Below are 24,047 nucleotides of genomic sequence, written 5' to 3'. Positions count from 1 at the left end.
CATACTACCTCCAACACATCCAATTTGTTCACGGCGATTGCCTTCTCCATAAATCATATTCCTGAATGAATTCTGTTGTTCCCTCCTTTCTCAATTTGCATGCCAATTCACGTATTGGCGCCAAAACGCTATGGCTGTGGAATATTTTGATGTACAACATAGCGAACAATAAAAACACTAATATGTTTACCATTTCTGTTTGTGCTGTACCGTGAGATCTTCATTTTTAATAAAATAATAAATAAAATTATTTTATTATTCTAAATTATGAACGACAACAAACCAATCCACCGGAGTTGCCACAACTTTCGAATTTCATTGTTACCAAGTTTTCTTCATGAATGCATTTTTATTGAAAATAATTGAACCTTCACATTAAGAAACATTCTCAATGTGATCTAAAGGTGTCAAAAATGGAAACCGGGATATCTTCGTCCAAAAACACTCTTGGAGCTCATGGCGTACATCAAAATGTAGGTAATGACTTCCACTTTGATGTGCCGTAAGCAGAATTTTGAACGGAGTCCGTTTCTGACTTCTATGGTAGAATCTATGTTCTGCCCCCCCAGTGGAAAACTTAGAATCAGGGATATCTTCGTTAAAAAACACTGTTGGAACACATGACATACATCAAAATGTAGCTAATGACCTCCACTTTGATGTCCCATTAGCGGAATTTTGAACGAAGTCCGTTCCTGCCTTCCATGGTAGAATCTATGTTCTGCCCCCCAGTGGAAAACTTGGAATCAGGGATATCTTCGTTCAAAAACACTGTTGGAACTCATGACATACATCAAAATGTAGGTAATGACCTCCACTTTGATGTCCCATTAGCGAAATTTTGAACGAAGTCTGTTCCTGCCTTCCATGATAAAATTTATGTTCTGCCCAACCCAGTGGAAAACTTGGAATCAGAGATATCTTCGTTCAAAAACACTGTTGGAACACATGACATACATCAAAATGCGGGTAATGACCTCCACTTTGATATCCCATTAGCGGAATTGTGAACGAAGACCGTTCCTGGCTTCCATGGTAGAATCTATGTTCTGCCCCCCAGTGGAAAACTTGGAATCAGGGATATCTTCGTTCAAAAACACTGTTGGAACTCATGACATACATCAAAATGTAGGTAATGACCTCCACTTTCATGTACCATTAGCGGAATTTTGAACGAAGTCCGTTCCTGCCTTCCATGGTAGAATCTATGTTCTGCCCCCCAGTGGAAAACTTGGAATCAGGGATATCTTCGTTCAAAAACACTGTTGGAACTCATGACATACATCAAAATGTAGGTAATGACCTCTACTTTCATGTACCATTAGCGGAATTTTGAACGAAGGCCGTTCCTGCCTTCCATGATAAAATTTATGTTCTGCCCCCAGTGGAAAACTTGGAATCAGGGATATCTTCGTTCAAAAACACTGTTGGAACTCATGACATACATCAAAATGTAGGTAATGACCTCCACTTTGATGTCCCATTAGCGAAATTTTGAACGAAGTGCGTTCCTGGCTTCCATGGTAAAATTTATGTTCTACCCGGGCAGTGGAAAACTTGGAATCAGAGATATCTTCGTTCAAAAACACTGTTGGAACACATGACATACATCAAAATGTGGGTAATGACCTCCACTTTGATGTCCCATTAGCGGAATTTTGAACGAAGTCCGTTCTTGGCTTCCATGGTAGAATCTATGTTCTGCCCCCAGTGGAAAACTTGGAATCAGGGATATCTTCGTCCAAAAACACTGTTGGAACTCATGGCATACATCAAAATGTAGGTATTGACCTCCACTTTGATGTCCCATTAGCGGAATTTTGAACGATGTTCGTTCCTGGCTTCCATGGTAGAATCTATATTCTGCCCCCACCCCCAGTGGAAAACTTGGAATCAGGGATAGCCTCGTTCAAAAACACTGTTGGAGCACATGGCGTACATCAAAATGTAGGTAATGACTTCCACTTTGATGTCCCATAACCATAATTTTGAACGAAGATCCTTCCTAGCTTCCATGATAGAATCTATCTACTAACCCTTAGTGGAAAAAATGTAATCGCTATTGCAGATATTACATCTGGTGAAGAAAAAAATCTTATAGCAACTGTCTCACGTGCCCTGGCCATAGACGATATAACCCATGTCATCAATTTCCAATTGTGATTTCAATTATTTTTGTATTTGATTTTCAGCTTATTACAAAAAATCATGAATCCAATTACCAAATTGTAGCCGCCGTGAAATTAATTTCAAATATTTTTGGATGAAGATATCTCAGAATCCATTTTTTTTCACTACATAGATGAAGGTGGGTAAAAAAACAATATGATTTTAACTTATAAATTCAATTCATTTATTATTATTAAAATATTTTAAAAATTTTTAATTTTGTTAAAATATATATTTGGTTTTAATCTGGAATGAAAAAACTCCAGATGTTTTTATTTGAGTTTTATTTAACCTTAACCTTTTGTCAAAAAATTGGAAGACAAAATCTTTAAGTCAACAAACTATTAAAAATGTAATAATCAATCAATTTTTTAATCAAATTTAAAACACAGTCAATTAAATTTTTAATTGAATCAATTAAAAAAATTAATTGAAATTTTCTTATGAAATCAATTAATTATATAATCAAGTATTTTTTTATGTCCAATTTAAAAAAGTATATAAATTAAATTAAAAAAGTAACATAAAGAAATTTTGTTTAGTTTTAATTCATAAACTCGAATGGAAGGAGATTCTCTTTACATTTGTTTATACAAATCTAAAACTTTCATTTTAAGGTCTGTACTATGTTCGGTTTTCCCGTTGAAATTTTCGTGGTTACTTCATTAAAATAGTTTAATTTGAAGAAGATAATTAAATTTAATTGATGCGCATTTTATTTTTTATCGAGATTTCGTCAAGCTTTAGCAGAATTATGTTTGTTTTCATTTACAATTTTGATTATTTTAGAAAAAGTAATCGAGAAAATAAAATGATTTCCAACTCGAACATAGTACCCACCTTTAACAGCAAAAATGTTACTACATACATATTTTAATAAAAAATCACCTTTAACGTTACTAATGAATATGTAATAGATTTTTATGGAATCAATAAAAATGTTTGTGCTAATTCATAGGTCGTTTGGAAGATTTTCCATGTTATTTATTACCACTACGACCGCCATAACTAACGCCTACTCTACCACATTGCGTTCGATTATGTGCTTCTTCAGCACAGCGTTCTTTGGTTTTAGCAAAAGGTTCAGCCATGGTCGGGAGTCAGATGGTATATCCTGACCAGCTTCTTCAGGTATAGGAATTAATTCCGATGCTATGCCCCAATCGGATCGAGTTCTATAACTAAATATAGCACTGTTACTGTATTCTTCGATATTTCGGAACTGGAAATTGATGACATGGGTTACATCTTCTATGACCAGGTCACATGAGGCGATATCAGTTGCTATAAGATTGTTTACTTCACCAGAGATAATATCTGCAATAGCGAAATAGAATTTTTCATTCTTTTCAACAATTTCGATTGTTTGCTCGACCAAATCCAATGATACATCACGCACCGGTATGGGATTGTTCAAATAACCGTCGGTAAAATGTCGGACTCCTAGCACTTGTCATTACGGGTTGTTTATCGGGCCGTATATCCAATGATATCTTCCGAATCTGAGGGTCAAAACCCATATCCAAAATACGATGAGCTTCATCTAAAAATGGATAAGTAATAGTGGCTGTGTCAATAACATTCGCTTGTACAATTTAAACGATCAGGAGTGCAGATAATAATTTCCATACTACCTCCAACACATCCAATTTGTTCACGGCGATTGCCTTCTCCATAAATCATATTCCTGAATGAATTCTGTTGTTCCCTTCTTTCTCAATTTGCATGTCAATTCACGTTTTGGCGCCAAAACGCTATGGCTGTGGAATATTTTGATGTACAACATAGCGAACAATAAAAACACTAATATGTTTACCATTTCTGTTTGTGCTGTACCGTGAGATCTTCATTTTTAATAAAATAATAAATAAAATTATTTTATTATTCTAAATTATGAACGACAACAAACCAATCCACCGGAGTTGCCACAACTTTCGAATTTCATTGTTACCAAGTTTTCTTCATGAATGCATTTTTATTGAAAATAATTGAACCTTCACATTAAGAAACATTCTCAATGTGATCTAAAGGTGTCAAAAATGGAAACCGGGATATCTTCGTCCAAAAACACTCTTGGAGCACATGGCGTACATCAAAATGTAGGTAATGACTTCCACTTTGATGTGCCGTAAGCAGAATTTTGAACGGAGTCCGTTTCTGACTTCTATGGTAGAATCTATGTTCTGCCCCCCCCCAGTGGAAAACTTAGAATCAGGGATATCTTCGTTAAAAAACACTGTTGGAACACATGACATACATCAAAATGTAGCTAATGACCTCCACTTTGATGTCCCATTAGCGAAATTTTGAACGAAGTCCGTTCCTGCCTTCCATGATAAAATTTATGTTCTGCCCCCCAGTGGAAAACTTGGAATCAGGGATATCTTCGTTAAAAAACACTGTTGGAACACATGACATACATCAAAATGTGGGTAATGACCTCCACTTTGATATCCCATTAGCGGAATTGTGAACGAAGACCGTTCCTGGCTTCCATGGTAGAATCTATGTTTTGCCCCCAGTGGAAAACTTGGAATCAGGGATATCTTCGTTCAAAAACACTGTTGGAACTCATGACATACATCAAAATGTAGGTAATGACCTCCACTTTCATGTACCATTAGCGGAATTTTGAACGAAGTCCGTTCCTGCCTTCCATGGTAGAATCTATGTTCTGCCCCCCAGTGGAAAACTTGGAATCAGGGATATCTACGTTCAAAAACACTGTTGGAACTCATGACATACATCAAAATGTAGGTAATGACCTCCACTTTGATGTCCCATTAGCGAAATTTTGAACGAAGTCCGTTCCTGCCTTCCATGATAAAATTTATGTTCTGCCAAACCCAGTGGAAAACTTGGAATCAGGGATATCTTCGTTAAAAAACACTGTTGGAACACATGACATACATCAAAATGTAGGTAATGACCTCTACTTTCATGTACCATTAGCGGAATTTTGAACGAAGGCCGTTCCTGCCTTCCATGATAAAATTTATGTTCTGCCCCCAGTGGAAAACTTGGAATCAGGGATATCTTCGTTCAAAAACACTGTTGGAACTCATGACATACATCAAAATGTAGGTAATGACCTCCACTTTGATGTCCCATTAGCGAAATTTTGAACGAAGTGCGTTCCTGGCTTCCATGGTAAAATTTATGTTCTACCCGGGCAGTGGAAAACTTGGAATCAGAGATATCTTCGTTCAAAAACACTGTTGGAACACATGACATACATCCAAATGTGGGTAATGACCTCCACTTTGATGTCCCATTAGCGGAATTTTGAACGAAGTCCGTTCTTGGCTTCCATGGTAGAATCTATGTTCTGCCCCCAGTGGAAAACTTGGAATCAGGGATATCTTCGTCCAAAAACACTGTTGGAACTCATGGCATACATCAAAATGTAGGTATTGACCTCCACTTTGATGTCCCATTAGCGGAATTTTGAACGATGTTCGTTCCTGGCTTCCATGGTAGAATCTATATTCTGCCCCCACCCCCAGTGGAAAACTTGGAATCAGGGATAGCCTCGTTCAAAAACACTGTTGGAGTACATGGCGTACATCAAAATGTAGGTAATGACTTCCACTTTGATGTCCCATAACCATAATTTTGAACGAAGATCCTTCCTAGCTTCCATGATAGAATCTATCTACTAACCCTTAGTGGAAAAAATGTAATCGCTATTGCAGATATTACATCTGGTGAAGAAAAAAATCTTATAGCAACTGTCTCACGTGCCCTGGCCATAGACGATATAACCCATGTCATCAATTTCCAATTGTGATTTCAATTATTTTTGTATTTGATTTTCAGCTTATTACAAAAAATCATGAATCCAATTACCAAATTGTAGCCGTCGTGAAATTAATTTCAAATATTTTTGGATGAAGATATCTCAGAATCCATTTTTTTCACTACATAGATGAAGGTGGGTAAAAAAACAATATGATTTTAACTTATAAATTCAATTCATTTATTATTATTAAAATATTTTAAACATTTTTAATTTTGTTAAAATATATATTTGGTTTTAATCTGGAATGAAAAAACTCCAGATGTTTTTATTTGAGTTTTATTTAACCTTAACCTTTTGTCAAAAAATTGGAAGACAAAATCTTTAAGTCAACAAACTATTAAAAATGTAATTAATCAATCAATTTTTTAATCAAATTTAAAACACAGTCAATTGAATCAATTAAAAAAATTAATTGAAATTTTCTTATGAAATCAATTAATTATATAATCAAGTATTTTTTATGTCCAATTTAAAAAAGTATATAAATTAAATTAAAAAAGTAACATAAAGAAATTTTGTTTAGTTTTAATTCATAAACTCGAATGGAAGGAGATTCTCTTTACATTTGTTTATACAAATCTAAAACTTTCATTTTAAGGTCTGTACTATGTTCGGTTTTCCCGTTGAAATTTTCGTGGTTACTTCATTAAAATAGTTTAATTTGAAGAAGATAATTAAATTTAATTGATGCGCATTTTATTTTTTATCGAGATTTCGTCAAGCTTTAGCAGAATTATGTTTGTTTTCATTTACAATTTTGATTATTTTAGAAAAAGTAATCGAGAAAATAAAATGATTTCCAACTCGAACATAGTACCCACCTTTAACAGCAAAAATGTTACTACATACATATTTTAATAAAAAATCACCTTTAACGTTACTAATGAATATGTAATAGATTTTTATGGAATCAATAAAAATGTTTGTGCTAATTCATAGGTCGTTTGGAAGATTTTCCATGTTAGTTACTACCACTACGACCGCCATAACTAACGCCTACTCTACCACATTGCGTTCGATTATGTGCTTCTTCAGCACAGCGTTCTTTGGTTTTAGCAAAAGGTTCAGCCATGGTCGGGAGTCAGATGGTATATCCTGACCAGCTTCTTCATGTATAGGAATTAATTCCGATGCTATGCCCCAATCGGATCGAGTTCTATAACTAAATATAGCACTGTTACTGTATTCTTCGATATTTCGGAACTGGAAATTGATGACATGGGTTATATCTTCTATGACCAGGTCACATGAGGCGATATCAGTTGCTATAAGATTGTTTGCTTCACCAGAGATAATATCTGCAATAGCGAAATAGAATTTTTCATTCTTTTCAACAATTTCGATTGTTTGCTCGACCAAATCCAATGATACATCACGCACCGGTATGGGATTGTTCAAATAACCGTCGGTAAAATGTCGGACTCCTAGCACTTGTCATTACAGGTTGTTTATCGGGCCGTATATCCAATGATATCTTCCGAATCTGAGGGTCAAAACCCATATCCAAAATACGATGAGCTTCATCTAAAAATGGATAAGTAATAGTGGCTGTGTCAATAACATTCGCTTGTACAATTTAAACGATCAGGAGTGCAGATAATAATTTCCATACTACCTCCAACACATCCAATTTGTTCACGGCGATTGCCTTCTCCATAAATCATATTCCTGAATGAATTCTGTTGTTCCCTTCTTTCTCAATTTGCATGTCAATTCACGTTTTGGCGCCAAAACGCTATGGCTGTGGAATATTTTGATGTACAACATAGCGAACAATAAAAACACTAATATGTTTACCATTTCTGTTTGTGCTGTACCGTGAGATCTTCATTTTTAATAAAATAATAAATAAAATTATTTTATTATTCTAAATTTTGAACGACAACAAACCAATCCACCGGAGTTGCCACAACTTTCGAATTTCATTTTTACCATGTTTTCTTCATGAATGCATTTTTATTGAAAATAATTGAACCTTCACATTAAGAAACATTCTCAATGTGATCTAAAGGTGTCAAAAATGGAAACCGGGATATCTTCGTCCAAAAACACTCTTGGAGCACATGGCGTACATCAAAATGTAGGTAAAGACTTCCACTTTGATGTGCCGTAAGCAGAATTTTGAACGGAGTCCGTTTCTGACTTCTATGGTAGAATCTATGTTCTGCCCCCCAGTGGAAAACTTAGAATCAGGGATATCTTCGTTAAAAAACACTGTTGGAACACATGACATACATCAAAATGTAGGTAATGACCTCCACTTTGATGTCCCATTAGCGGAATTTTGAACGAAGTCCGTTCCTGCCTTCCATGGTAGAATCTATGTTCTGCCCCCCAGTGGAAAACTTGGAATCAGGGATATATTCGTTCAAAAACACTGTTGGAACTCATGACATACATCAAAATGTAGGTAATGACCACCACTTTGATGTCCCATTAGCGAAATTTTGAACGAAGTCCGTTCCTGCCTTCCATGATAAAATTTATGTTCTGCCCAACCCTGTGGAAAATTTGGAATCAGAGATATCTTCGTTCAAAAACACTGTTGGAACACATGACATACATCAAAATGTGGGCAATGACATCCACTTTGATGTCCCATTAGCGGAATTTTGAACGAAGTCCGTTCTTGGCTTCCATGGTAGAATCTATGTTCTGTCCCAATGGAAAACTTGGAATCAGGGATATCTTCGTCCAAAAACACTGTTGGAACTCATAGCATACATCAAAATGTAGGTATTGACCTCCACTTTGATGTCCCATTAGCGGAATTTTGAACGATGTCCGTTCCTGGCTTCCATGGTAGAATCTATATTCTGCCCCTCCACCCGCAGTGGAAAACTTGGAATCAGGGATATCCTCGTTCAAAAACACTGTTGGAGCACATGGCGTACATCAAAATGTAGGTAATGACTTCCACTTTGATGTCCCATTAGCGAAATTTTGAACGAAGTTCGTTCCTGCCTTCCATGGTAGAATCTATGTTCTGCCCAACCCAGTGGAAAACTTGGAATCAGGGATATCTTCGTTCAAAAACACTGTTGGAACTCATGACATACATCAACATGTAGGTAATGACCTCCACTTTGATGTACCATTAGCGAAATTTTGAACGAAGTCCGTTCCTGCCTTCCATGGTAGAATCTATGTTCTGCCCAACCCAGTGGAAAACTTGGAATCAGGGATATCTTCGTTCAAAAACACTGTTGGAACTCATGACATACATCAAAATCTAGGTAATGACCTCCACTTTGATGTACCATTAGCGAAATTTTGAACGAAGTCCGTTCCTGCCTTCCATGGTAGAATCTATGTTCTGCCCAACCCTGTGGAAAACTTGGAATCAGGGATATCTTCGTTCAAAAACACTGTTGGAACTCATGACATACATCAAAATGTAGGTAATGACCTCCACTTTGATGTCCCAATAGCGGAATTTTGAACGAAGTCCGTTCTTGGCTTCCATGGTAGAATCTATGTTCTGTCCCCAATGGAAAACTTGGAATCAGGGATATCTTCGTCCAAAAACACTGTTGGAACTCATGGCATACATCAAAATGTGGGTAATGACCTCCACTTTGATGTCCCATTAGCGGAATTTTGAACGAAGTCCGTTCTTGGCTTCCATGGTAGAATCTATATTCTGCCCCCCAGTGGAAAACTTGGAATCAGGGATATCCTCGTTCAAAAACACTGTTGGAGCACATGGCGTACATCAAAATGTAGGTAATGACTTCCACTTTGATGTCCCATAACCAGAATTTTGAACGAAGATCCTTCCTAGCTTCTATGATAGAATCTATCTACTAACCCTTAGTGGAAAAAATGTAATCGCTATTGCAGATATTACATCTGATGAAGAAAAAAATCTTATAGCAACTGCCTCACGTGCCCTGGCCATAGACGATATAACCCATGTCATCAATTTCCAATTGTGATTTCAATTATGTTTGTATTTGATTTTCAACTTATTACAAAAATCATGAATCCAATTACCAAATTGTAGCCGTCGTGAAATTAATTTCAAATATTTTTGGATGAAGATATCTCAGAATCCATTTTTTTCACTACATAGATGAAGGTGGGTAAAAAACAACAATATGATTTTAACTTATAAATTCAATTCATTTATTATTATTAAAATATTTTAAATATTTTTAATTTTATTAAAATATATATTTGGTTTTAATCTGGAATGAAAAAACTCCAGATGTTTTTATTTGAGTTTTATTTAACCTTAACCTTTTGTCAAAAAATTGGAAGACAAAATCTTTAAGTCAACAAACTATTAAAAATGTAATTAATCAATCAATTTTTTAATCAAATTTAAAACACAGTCAATTAAATTTTTAATTGAATCAATTAAAAAATTAATTGAAATTTTCTTATGAAATCAATTAATTTTTTAATCAAGTATTTTTTTTTATGTCCAATTAAAAAAGTATATAAATTAAATTAAAAAAGTAACATAAAGAAATTTTGTTTAGTTTTAATTCATAAACTCGAATGGAAGGAGATTCTCTTTACATTTGTTTATACAAATCTAAAACTTTCATTTTAAGGTCTGTACTATGTTCGGTTTTCCCGTTGAAATTTTCGTGGTTACTTCATTAAAATAGTTTAATTTGAAGAAGATAATTAAATTTAATTGATGCGCATTTTATTTTTTATCGAGATTTCGTCAAGCTTTAGCAGAATTATGTTTGTTTTCATTTACAATTTTGATTATTTTAGAAAAAGTAATCGAGAAAATAAAATGATTTTCAACTCGAACATAGTACCCACCTTTAACAGCAAAAATGTTACTACATACATATTTTAATAAAAAATCACCTTTAACGTTACTAATGAATATGTAATAGATTTTTATGGAATCAATAAAAATGTTTGTGCTAATTCATAGGTCGTTTGGAAGATTTTCCATGTTATTTACTACCACTACGACCGCCATAACTAACGCCTACTCTACCACATTGCGTTCGATTATGTGCTTCTTCAGCACAGCGTTCTTTGGTTTTAGCAAAAGGTTCAGCCATGGTCGGGAGTCAGATGGTATATCCTGACCAGCTTCTTCAGGTATAGGAATTAATTCCGATGCTATGCCCCAATCGGATCGAGTTCTATAACTAAATATAGCACTGTTACTGTATTCTTCGATATTTCGGAACTGGAAATTGATGACATGGGTTATATCTTCTATGACCAGGTCACATGAGGCGATATCAGTTGCTATAAGATTGTTTGCTTCACCAGAGATAATATCTGCAATAGCGAAATAGAATTTTTCATTCTTTTCAACAATTTCGATTGTTTGCTCGACCAAATCCAATGATACATCACGCACCGGTATGGGATTGTTCAAATAACCGTCGGTAAAATGTCGGACTCCTAGCACTTGTCATTACAGGTTGTTTATCGGGCCGTATATCCAATGATATCTTCCGAATCTGAGGGTCAAAACCCATATCCAAAATACGATGAGCTTCATCTAAAAATGGATAAGTAATAGTGGCTGTGTCAATAACATTCGCTTGTACAATTTAAACGATCAGGAGTGCAGATAATAATTTCCATACTACCTCCAACACATCCAATTTGTTCACGGCGATTGCCTTCTCCATAAATCATATTCCTGAATGAATTCTGTTGTTCCCTTCTTTCTCAATTTGCATGTCAATTCACGTTTTGGCGCCAAAACGCTATGGCTGTGGAATATTTTGATGTACAACATAGCGAACAATAAAAACACTAATATGTTTACCATTTCTGTTTGTGCTGTACCGTGAGATCTTCATTTTTAATAAAATAATAAATAAAATTATTTTATTATTCTAAATTTTGAACGACAACAAACCAATCCACCGGAGTTGCCACAACTTTCGAATTTCATTTTTACCATGTTTTCTTCATGAATGCATTTTTATTGAAAATAATTGAACCTTCACATTAAGAAACATTCTCAATGTGATCTAAAGGTGTCAAAAATGGAAACCGGGATATCTTCGTCCAAAAACACTCTTGGAGCACATGGCGTACATCAAAATGTAGGCAAAGACTTCCACTTTGATGTGCCGTAAGCAGAATTTTGAACGGAGTCCGTTTCTGACTTCTATGGTAGAATCTATGTTCTGCCCCCCAGTGGAAAACTTAGAATCAGGGATATCTTCGTTAAAAAACACTGTTGGAACACATGACATACATCAAAATGTAGGTAATGACCTCCACTTTGATGTCCCATTAGCGGAATTTTGAACGAAGTCCGTTCCTGCCTTCCATGGTAGAATCTATGTTCTGCCCCCCAGTGGAAAACTTGGAATCAGGGATATATTCGTTCAAAAACACTGTTGGAACTCATGACATACATCAAAATGTAGGTAATGACCACCACTTTGATGTCCCATTAGCGAAATTTTGAACGAAGTCCGTTCCTGCCTTCCATGATAAAATTTATGTTCTGCCCAACCCTGTGGAAAATATGGAATCAGAGATATCTTCGTTCAAAAACACTGTTGGAACACATGACATACATCAAAATGTGGGCAATGACATCCACTTTGATGTCCCATTAGCGGAATTTTGAACGAAGTCCGTTCTTGGCTTCCATGGTAGAATCTATGTTCTGTCCCAATGGAAAACTTGGAATCAGGGATATCTTCGTCCAAAAACACTGTTGGAACTCATAGCATACATCAAAATGTAGGTATTGACCTCCACTTTGATGTCCCATTAGCGGAATTTTGAACGATGTCCGTTCCTGGCTTCCATGGTAGAATCTATATTCTGCCCCTCCACCCGCAGTGGAAAACTTGGAATCAGGGATATCCTCGTTCAAAAACACTGTTGGAGCACATGGCGTACATCAAAATGTAGGTAATGACTTCCACTTTGATGTCCCATTAGCGAAATTTTGAACGAAGTTCGTTCCTGCCTTCCATGGTAGAATCTATGTTCTGCCCAACCCAGTGGAAAACTTGGAATCAGGGATATCTTCGTTCAAAAACACTGTTGGAACTCATGACATACATCAACATGTAGGTAATGACCTCCACTTTGATGTACCATTAGCGAAATTTTGAACGAAGTCCGTTCCTGCCTTCCATGGTAGAATCTATGTTCTGCCCAACCCAGTGGAAAACTTGGAATCAGGGATATCTTCGTTCAAAAACACTGTTGGAACTCATGACATACATCAAAATCTAGGTAATGACCTCCACTTTGATGTACCATTAGCGAAATTTTGAACGAAGTCCGTTCCTGCCTTCCATGGTAGAATCTATGTTCTGCCCAACCCTGTGGAAAACTTGGAATCAGGGATATCTTCGTTCAAAAACACTGTTGGAACTCATGACATACATCAAAATGTAGGTAATGACCTCCACTTTGATGTCCCAATAGCGGAATTTTGAACGAAGTCCGTTCTTGGCTTCCATGGTAGAATCTATGTTCTGTCCCCAATGGAAAACTTGGAATCAGGGATATCTTCGTCCAAAAACACTGTTGGAACTCATGGCATACATCAAAATGTGGGTAATGACCTCCACTTTGATGTCCCATTAGCGGAATTTTGAACGAAGTCCGTTCTTGGCTTCCATGGTAGAATCTATATTCTGCCCCCCAGTGGAAAACTTGGAATCAGGGATATCCTCGTTCAAAAACACTGTTGGAGCACATGGCGTACATCAAAATGTAGGTAATGACTTCCACTTTGATGTCCCATAACCAGAATTTTGAACGAAGATCCTTCCTAGCTTCTATGATAGAATCTATCTACTAACCCTTAGTGGAAAAAATGTAATCGCTATTGCAGATATTACATCTGATGAAGAAAAAAATCTTATAGCAACTGCCTCACGTGCCCTGGCCATAGACGATATAACCCATGTCATCAATTTCCAATTGTGATTTCAATTATGTTTGTATTTGATTTTCAACTTATTACAAAAATCATGAATCCAATTACCAAATTGTAGCCGTCGTGAAATTAATTTCAAATATTTTTGGATGAAGATATCTCAGAATCCATTTTTTTCACTACATAGATGAAGGTGGGTAAAAAACAACAATATGATTTTAACTTATAAATTCAATTCATTTATTATTATTAAAATATTTTAAATATTTTTAATTTTATTAAAATATATATTTGGTTTTAATCTGGAATGAAAAAACTCCAGATGTTTTTATTTGAGTTTTATTTAACCTTAACCTTTTGTCAAAAAATTGGAAGACAAAATCTTTAAGTCAACAAACTATTAAAAATGTAATTAATCAATCAATTTTTTAATCAAATTTAAAACACAGTCAATTAAATTTTTAATTGAATCAATTAAAAAATTAATTGAAATTTTCTTATGAAATCAATTAATTTTTTAATCAAGTATTTTTTTTATGTCCAATTAAAAAAGTATATAAATTAAATTAAAAAAGTAACATAAAGAAATTTTGTTTAGTTTTAATTCATAAACTCGAATGGAAGGAGATTCTCTTTACATTTGTTTATACAAATCTAAAACTTTCATTTTAAGGTCTGTACTATGTTCGGTTTTCCCGTTGAAATTTTCGTGGTTACTTCATTAAAATAGTTTAATTTGAAGAAGATAATTAAATTTAATTGATGCGCATTTTATTTTTTATCGAGATTTCGTCAAGCTTTAGCAGAATTATGTTTGTTTTCATTTACAATTTTGATTATTTTAGAAAAAGTAATCGAGAAAATAAAATGATTTTCAACTCGAACATAGTACCCACCTTTAACAGCAAAAATGTTACTACATACATATTTTAATAAAAAATCACCTTTAACGTTACTAATGAATATGTAATAGATTTTTATGGAATCAATAAAAAAGTTTGTGCTAATTCATAGGTCGTTTGGAAGATTTTCCATGTTATTTACTACCACTACGACCGCCATAACTAACGCCTACTCTACCACATTGCGTTCGATTAAATTTATATGCTTCTTCAGCACAGCGTTCTTTGGTTTTAGCAAAAGGTTCAGCCATGGTCGGGAGTCAGATGGTATATCCTGACCAGCTTCTTCAGGTATAGGAATTAATTCCGATGCTATGCCCCAATCGGATCGAGTTCTATAACTAAATATAGCACTGTTACTGTATTCTTCGATATTTCGGAACTGGAAATTGATGACATGGGTTACATCTTCTATGACCAGGTCACATGAGGCGATATCAGTTGCTATAAGATTGTTTACTTCACCAGAGATAATATCTGCAATAGCGAAATAGAATTTTTCATTCTTTTCAACAATTTCGATTGTTTGCTCGACCAAATCCAATGATACATCACGCACCGGTATGGGATTGTTCAAATAACCGTCGGTAAAATGTCGGACTCCTAGCACTTGTCATTACGGGTTGTTTATCGGGCCGTATATCCAATGATATCTTCCGAATCTGAGGGTCAAAACCCATATCCAAAATACGATGAGCTTCATCTAAAAATGGATAAGTAATAGTGGCTGTGTCAATAACATTCGCTTGTACAATTTAAACGATCAGGAGTGCAGATAATAATTTCCATACTACCTCCAACACATCCAATTTGTTCACGGCGATTGCCTTCTCCATAAATCATATTCCTGAATGAATTCTGTTGTTCCCTTCTTTCTCAATTTGCATGTCAATTCACGTTTTGGCGCCAAAACGCTATGGCTGTGGAATATTTTGATGTACAACATAGCGAACAATAAAAACACTAATATGTTTACCATTTCTGTTTGTGCTGTACCGTGAGATCTTCATTTTTAATAAAATAATAAATAAAATTATTTTATTATTCTAAATTTTGAACGACAACAAACCAATCCACCGGAGTTGCCACAACTTTCGAATTTCATTTTTACCATGTTTTCTTCATGAATGCATTTTTATTGAAAATAATTGAACCTTCACATTAAGAAACATTCTCAATGTGATCTAAAGGTGTCAAAAATGGAAACCGGGATATCTTCGTCCAAAAACACTCTTGGAGCACATGGCGTACATCAAAATGTAGGTAAAGACTTCCACTTTGATGTGCCGTAAGCAGAATTTTGAACGGAGTCCGTTTCTGACTTCTATGGTAGAATCTATGTTCTGCCCCCCAGTGGAAAACTTAGAATCAGGGATATCTTCGTTAAAAAACACTGTTGGAACACATGACATACATCAAAATGTAGGTAATGACCTCCACTTTGATGTCCCATTAGCGGAATTTTGAACGAAGTCCGTTCCTGCCTTCCATGGTAGAATCTATGTTCTGCCCCCCAGTGGAAAACTTGGAATCAGGGATATATTCGTTCAAAAACACTGTTGGAACTCATGACATACATCAAAATGTAGGTAATGACCACCACTTTGATGTCCCATTAGCGAAATTTTGAACGAAGTCCGTTCCTGCCTTCCATGATAAAATTTATGTTCTGCCCAACCCTGTGGAAAATTTGGAATCAGAGATATCTTCGTTCAAAAACACTGTTGGAACACATGACATACATCAAAATGTGGGCAATGACATCCACTTTGATGTCCCATTAGCGGAATTTTGAACGAAGTCCGTTCTTGGCTTCCATGGTAGAATCTATATTCTGTCCCAATGGAAAACTTGGAATCAGGGATATCTTCGTCCAAAAACACTGTTGGAACTCATAGCATACATCAAAATGTAGGTATTGACCTCCACTTTGATGTCCCATTAGCGGAATTTTGAACGATGTCCGTTCCTGGCTTCCATGGTAGAATCTATATTCTGCCCCCCCACCCGCAGTGGAAAACTTGGAATCAGGGATATCCTCGTTCAAAAACACTGTTGGAGCACATGGCGTACATCAAAATGTAGGTAATGACTTCCACTTTGATGTCCCATTAGCGAAATTTTGAACGAAGTCCGTTCCTGCCTTCCATGGTAGAATCTATGTTCTGCCCAACCCAGTGGAAAACTTGGAATCAGGGATATCTTCGTTCAAAAACACTGTTGGAACTCATGACATACATCAACATGTAGGTAATGACCTCCACTTTGATGTACCATTAGCGAAATTTTGAACGAAGTCCGTTCCTGCCTTCCATGGTAGAATCTATGTTCTGCCCAACCCAGTGGAAAACTTGGAATCAGGGATATCTTCGTTCAAAAACACTGTTGGAACTCATGACATACATCAAAATCTAGGTAATGACCTCCACTTTGATGTATCATTAGCGAAATTTTGAACGAAGTCCGTTCCTGCCTTCCATGGTAGAATCTATGTTCTGCCCAACCCTGTGGAAAACTTGGAATCAGGGATATCTTCGTTCAAAAACACTGTTGGAACTCATGACATACATCAAAATGTAGGTAATGACCTCCACTTTGATGTCCCAATAGCGGAATTTTGAACGAAGTCCGTTCTTGGCTTCCATGGTAGAATCTATGTTCTGTCCCCAATGGAAAACTTGGAATCAGGGATATCTTCGTCCAAAAACACTGTTGGAACTCATGGCATACATCAAAATGTGGGCAATGACCTCCACTTTGATGTCCCATTAGCGGAATTTTGAACGAAGTCCGTTCTTGGCTTCCATGGTAGAATCTATATTCTGCCCCCCAGTGGAAAACTTGGAATCAGGGATATCCTCGTTCAAAAACACTGTTGGAGCACATGGCGTACATCAAAATGTAGGTAATGACTTCCACTTTGATGTCCCATAACCAGAATTTTGAACGAAGATCCTTCCTAGCTTCTATGATAGAATCTATCTACTAACCCTTAGTGGAAAAAATGTAATCGCTATTGCAGATATTACATCTGATGAAGAAAAAAATCTTATAGCAACTGCCTCACGTGCCCTGGCCATAGACGATATAACCCATGTCATCAATTTCCAATTGTGATTTCAATTATGTTTGTATTTGATTTTCAACTTATTACAAAAATCATGAATCCAATTACCAAATTGTAGCCGTCGTGAAATTAATTTCAAATATTTTTGGATGAAGATATCTCAGAATCCATTTTTTTCACTACATAGATGAAGGTGGGTAAAAAACAACAATATGATTTTAACTTATAAATTCAATTCATTTATTATTATTAAAATATTTTAAATATTTTTAATTTTATTAAAATATATATTTGGTTTTAATCTGGAATGAAAAAACTCCAGATGTTTTTATTTGAGTTTTATTTAACCTTAACCTTTTGTCAAAAAATTGGAAGACAAAATCTTTAAGTCAACAAACTATTAAAAATGTAATTAATCAATCAATTTTTTAATCAAATTTAAAACACAGTCAATTAAATTTTTAATTGAATCAATTAAAAAATTAATTGAAATTTTCTTATGAAATCAATTAATTTTTTAATCAAGTATTTTTTTTTATGTCCAATTAAAAAAGTATATAAATTAAATTAAAAAAGTAACATAAAGAAATTTTGTTTAGTTTTAATTCATAAACTCGAATGGAAGGAGATTCTCTTTACATTTGTTTATACAAATCTAAAACTTTCATTTTAAGGTCTGTACTATGTTCGGTTTTCCCGTTGAAATTTTCGTGGTTACTTCATTAAAATAGTTTAATTTGAAGAAGATAATTAAATTTAATTGATGCGCATTTTATTTTTTATCGAGATTTCGTCAAGCTTTAGCAGAATTATGTTTGTTTTCATTTACAATTTTGATTATTTTAGAAAAAGTAATCGAGAAAATAAAATGATTTTCAACTCGAACATAGTACCCACCTTTAACAGCAAAAATGTTACTACATACATATTTTAATAAAAAATCACCTTTAACGTTACTAATGAATATGTAATAGATTTTTATGGAATCAATAAAAATGTTTGTGCTAATTCATAGGTCGTTTGGAAGATTTTCCATGTTATTTACTACCACTACGACCGCCATAACTAACGCCTACTCTACCACATTGCGTTCGATTAAATTTATATGCTTCTTCAGCACAGCGTTCTTTGGTTTTAGCAAAAGGTTCAGCCATGGTCGGGAGTCAGATGGTATATCCTGACCAGCTTCTTCAGGTATAGGAATTAATTCCGATGCTATGCCCCAATCGGATCGAGTTCTATAACTAAATATAGCACTGTTACTGTATTCTTCGATATTTCGGAACTGGAAATTGATGACATGGGTTACATCTTCTATGACCAGGTCACATGAGGCGATATCAGTTGCTATAAGATTGTTTACTTCACCAGAGATAATATCTGCAATAGCGAAATAGAATTTTTCATTCTTTTCAACAATTTCGATTGTTTGCTCGACCAAATCCAATGATACATCACGCACCGGTATGGGATTGTTCAAATAACCGTCGGTAAAATGTCGGACTCCTAGCACTTGTCATTACGGGTTGTTTATCGGGCCGTATATCCAATGATATCTTCCGAATCTGAGGGTCAAAACCCATATCCAAAATACGATGAGCTTCATCTAAAAATGGATAAGTAATAGTGGCTGTGTCAATAACATTCGCTTGTACAATTTAAACGATCAGGAGTGCAGATAATAATTTCCATACTACCTCCAACACATCCAATTTGTTCACGGCGATTGCCTTCTCCATAAATCATATTCCTGAATGAATTCTGTTGTTCCCTTCTTTCTCAATTTGCATGTCAATTCACGTTTTGGCGCCAAAACGCTATGGCTGTGGAATATTTTGATGTACAACATAGCGAACAATAAAAACACTAATATGTTTACCATTTCTGTTTGTGCTGTACCGTGAGATCTTCATTTTTAATAAAATAATAAATAAAATTATTTTATTATTCTAAATTTTGAACGACAACAAACCAATCCACCGGAGTTGCCACAACTTTCGAATTTCATTTTTACCATGTTTTCTTCATGAATGCATTTTTATTGAAAATAATTGAACCTTCACATTAAGAAACATTCTCAATGTGATCTAAAGGTGTCAAAAATGGAAACCGGGATATCTTCGTCCAAAAACACTCTTGGAGCACATGGCGTACATCAAAATGTAGGTAAAGACTTCCACTTTGATGTGCCGTAAGCAGAATTTTGAACGGAGTCCGTTTCTGACTTCTATGGTAGAATCTATGTTCTGCCCCCCAGTGGAAAACTTAGAATCAGGGATATCTTCGTTAAAAAACACTGTTGGAACACATGACATACATCAAAATGTAGGTAATGACCTCCACTTTGATGTCCCATTAGCGGAATTTTGAACGAAGTCCGTTCCTGCCTTCCATGGTAGAATCTATGTTCTGCCCCCCAGTGGAAAACTTGGAATCAGGGATATATTCGTTCAAAAACACTGTTGGAACTCATGACATACATCAAAATGTAGGTAATGACCACCACTTTGATGTCCCATTAGCGAAATTTTGAACGAAGTCCGTTCCTGCCTTCCATGATAAAATTTATGTTCTGCCCAACCCTGTGGAAAATTTGGAATCAGAGATATCTTCGTTCAAAAACACTGTTGGAACACATGACATACATCAAAATGTGGGCAATGACATCCACTTTGATGTCCCATTAGCGGAATTTTGAACGAAGTCCGTTCTTGGCTTCCATGGTAGAATCTATGTTCTGTCCCAATGGAAAACTTGGAATCAGGGATATCTTCGTCCAAAAACACTGTTGGAACTCATAGCATACATCAAAATGTAGGTATTGACCTCCACTTTGATGTCCCATTAGCGGAATTTTGAACGATGTCCGTTCCTGGCTTCCATGGTAGAATCTATATTCTGCCCCCCCACCCGCAGTGGAAAACTTGGAATCAGGGATATCCTCGTTCAAAAACACTGTTGGAGCACATGGCGTACATCAAAATGTAGGTAATGACTTCCACTTTGATGTCCCATTAGCGAAATTTTGAACGAAGTCCGTTCCTGCCTTCCATGGTAGAATCTATGTTCTGCCCAACCCAGTGGAAAACTTGGAATCAGGGATATCTTCGTTCAAAAACACTGTTGGAACTCATGACATACATCAACATGTAGGTAATGACCTCCACTTTGATGTACCATTAGCGAAATTTTGAACGAAGTCCGTTCCTGCCTTCCATGGTAGAATCTATGTTCTGCCCAACCCAGTGGAAAACTTGGAATCAGGGATATCTTCGTTCAAAAACACTGTTGGAACTCATGACATACATCAAAATCTAGGTAATGACCTCCACTTTGATGTACCATTAGCGAAATTTTGAACGAAGTCCGTTCCTGCCTTCCATGGTAGAATCTATGTTCTGCCCAACCCTGTGGAAAACTTGGAATCAGGGATATCTTCGTTCAAAAACACTGTTGGAACTCATGACATACATCAAAATGTAGGTAATGACCTCCACTTTGATGTCCCAATAGCGGAATTTTGAACGAAGTCCGTTCTTGGCTTCCATGGTAGAATCTATGTTCTGTCCCCAATGGAAAACTTGGAATCAGGGATATCTTCGTCCAAAAACACTGTTGGAACTCATGGCATACATCAAAATGTGGGTAATGACCTCCACTTTGATGTCCCATTAGCGGAATTTTGAACGAAGTCCGTTCTTGGCTTCCATGGTAGAATCTATATTCTGCCCCCCAGTGGAAAACTTGGAATCAGGGATATCCTCGTTCAAAAACACTGTTGGAGCACATGGCGTACATCAAAATGTAGGTAATGACTTCCACTTTGATGTCCCATAACCAGAATTTTGAACGAAGATCCTTCCTAGCTTCTATGATAGAATCTATCTACTAACCCTTAGTGGAAAAAATGTAATCGCTATTGCAGATATTACATCTGATGAAGAAAAAAATCTTATAGCAACTGCCTCACGTGCCCTGGCCATAGACGATATAACCCATGTCATCAATTTCCAATTGTGATTTCAATTATGTTTGTATTTGATTTTCAACTTATTACAAAAATCATGAATCCAATTACCAAATTGTAACCGTCGTGAAATTAATTTCAAATATTTTTGGATGAAGATATCTCAGAATCCATTTTTTTCACTACATAGATGAAGGTGGGTAAAAAACAACAATATGATTTTAACTTATAAATTCAATTCAGTTATTATAATTAAAATATTTTAAATATTTTTAATTTTATTAAAATATATATTTGGTTTTAATCTGGAATGAAAAAACTCCAGATGTTTTATTTGAGTTTTATTTAACCTTAACCTTTTGTCAAAAAATTGGAAGACAAAATCTTTAAGTCAACAAACTATTAAAAATGTAATTAATCAATCAATTTTTTAATCAAATTTAAAACACAGTCAATTAAATTTTTAATTGAATCAATTAAAAAATTAATGGAAATTTTCTTATGAAATCAATTAATTTTTTAATCAAGTATTTTTTTTTATGTCCAATTAAAAAAGTATATAAATTAAATTAAAAAAGTAACATAAAGAAATTTTGTTTAGTTTTAATTCATAAACTCGAATGGAAGGAGATTCTCTTTACATTTGTTTATACAAATCTAAAACTTTCATTTTAAGGTCTGTACTATGTTCGGTTTTCCCGTTGAAATTTTCGTGGTTACTTCATTAAAATAGTTTAATTTGAAGAAGATAATTAAATTTAATTGATGCGCATTTTATTTTTTATCGAGATTTCGTCAAGCTTTAGCAGAATTATGTTTGTTTTCATTTACAATTTTGATTATTTTAGAAAAAGTAATCGAGAAAATAAAATGATTTTCAACTCGAACATAGTACCCACCTTTAACAGCAAAAATGTTACTACATACATATTTTAATAAAAAATCACCTTTAACGTTACTAATGAATATGTAATAGATTTTTATGGAATCAATAAAAATGTTTGTGCTAATTCATAGGTCGTTTGGAAGATTTTCCATGTTATTTACTACCACTACGACCGCCATAACTAACGCCTACTCTACCACATTGCGTTCGATTAAATTTATATGCTTCTTCAGCACAGCGTTCTTTGGTTTTAGCAAAAGGTTCAGCCATGGTCGGGAGTCAGATGGTATATCCTGACCAGCTTCTTCAGGTATAGGAATTAATTCCGATGCTATGCCCCAATCGGATCGAGTTCTATAACTAAATATAGCACTGTTACTGTATTCTTCGATATTTCGGAACTGGAAATTGATGACATGGGTTACATCTTCTATGACCAGGTCACATGAGGCGATATCAGTTGCTATAAGATTGTTTACTTCACCAGAGATAATATCTGCAATAGCGAAATAGAATTGTTCATTCTTTTCAACAATTTCGATTGTTTGCTCGACCAAATCCAATGATACATCACGCACCGGTATGGGATTGTTCAAATAACCGTCGGTAAAATGTCGGACTCCTAGCACTTGTCATTACGGGTTGTTTATCGGGCCGTATATCCAATGATATCTTCCGAATCTGAGGGTCAAAACCCATATCCAAAATACGATGAGCTTAATCTAAAAATGGATAAGTAATAGTGGCTGTGTCAATAACATTCGCTTGTACAATTTAAACGATCAGGAGTGCAGATAATAATTTCCATACTACCTTCAACACATCCAATTTGTTCACGGCGATTGCCTTCTCCATAAATCATATTCCTGAATGAATTCTGTTGTTCCCTTCTTTCTCAATTTGCATGTCAATTCACGTTTTGGCGCCAAAACGCTATGGCTGTGGAATATTTTCATGTACAACATAGCGAACAATAAAAACACTAATATGTTTACCATTTCTGTTTGTGCTGTACCGTGAGATCTTCATTTTTAATAAAATAATAAATAAAATTATTTTATTATTCTAAATTTTGAACGACAACAAACCAATCCACCGGAGTTGCCACAACTTTCGAATTTCATTTTTACCATGTTTTCTTCATGAATGCATTTTTATTGAAAATAATTGAACCTTCACATTAAGAAACATTCACAATGTGATCTAAAGGTGTCAAAAATGGAAACCGGGATATCTTCGTCAAAAAACACTCTTGGAGCACATGGCGTACATCAAAATGTAGGTAAAGACTTCCACTTTGATGTGCCGTAAGCAGAATTTTGAACGGAGTCCGTTTCTGACTTCTATGGTAGAATCTATGTTCTGCCCCCCAGTGGAAAACTTGGAATCAGGGATATATTCG

General features: G+C 35.2%; 1 protein-coding gene and 1 long non-coding RNA gene across 2 annotated transcripts; both read right to left on the bottom strand.

Annotated features, from left to right (window-relative positions):
* Window positions 1-6,841: 6,841 nt before the first annotated feature.
* On the bottom strand, window positions 6,842-7,491 carry LOC142223716 (putative ATP-dependent RNA helicase DDX43). The gene is made up of 2 exons (XM_075293566.1): window positions 7,352-7,491; window positions 6,842-7,269 (listed from the first exon to the last, which is right to left on the bottom strand). The coding sequence occupies exons 1-2, from the start codon at window positions 7,470-7,472 to the stop codon at window positions 6,968-6,970; spliced, it is 423 nt and encodes a 140-aa protein (XP_075149681.1). The 5' UTR covers window positions 7,473-7,491; the 3' UTR covers window positions 6,842-6,967.
* Window positions 7,492-22,707: 15,216 nt separating this feature from the next.
* LOC142223715 (uncharacterized) lies at window positions 22,708-23,745 on the bottom strand. The gene is made up of 2 exons (XR_012718868.1): window positions 23,459-23,745; window positions 22,708-23,367 (listed from the first exon to the last, which is right to left on the bottom strand). It is a non-coding gene; the product is annotated as an uncharacterized LOC142223715 (long non-coding RNA).
* Between the last annotated feature and the right edge of the window lie 302 nt (window positions 23,746-24,047).

Source organism: Haematobia irritans, chromosome 2, assembly GCF_050003625.1.
Source record: "Haematobia irritans isolate KBUSLIRL chromosome 2, ASM5000362v1, whole genome shotgun sequence".
Taxonomy (NCBI): domain Eukaryota; kingdom Metazoa; phylum Arthropoda; class Insecta; order Diptera; family Muscidae; genus Haematobia; species Haematobia irritans.
Note: the sequence above shows the minus strand (reverse complement) of the source record. Positions and strands in the feature narration are given on the sequence as shown.

What these genes read in the sequence shown, in the direction of transcription:
- LOC142223716 (XM_075293566.1), bottom strand. Translation starts at nt 7,472, where the DNA reads ATGGGTTTTGACCCTCAGATTCGGAAGATATCATTGGATATACGGCCC. An exon ending in ATTTGAACAATCCCATACCG is followed by an intron (nt 7,270 to 7,351) that starts GTGCGTGATGTA and finishes TCGCTATTGCAG; the next exon opens with ATATTATCTCTGGTGAAGCA.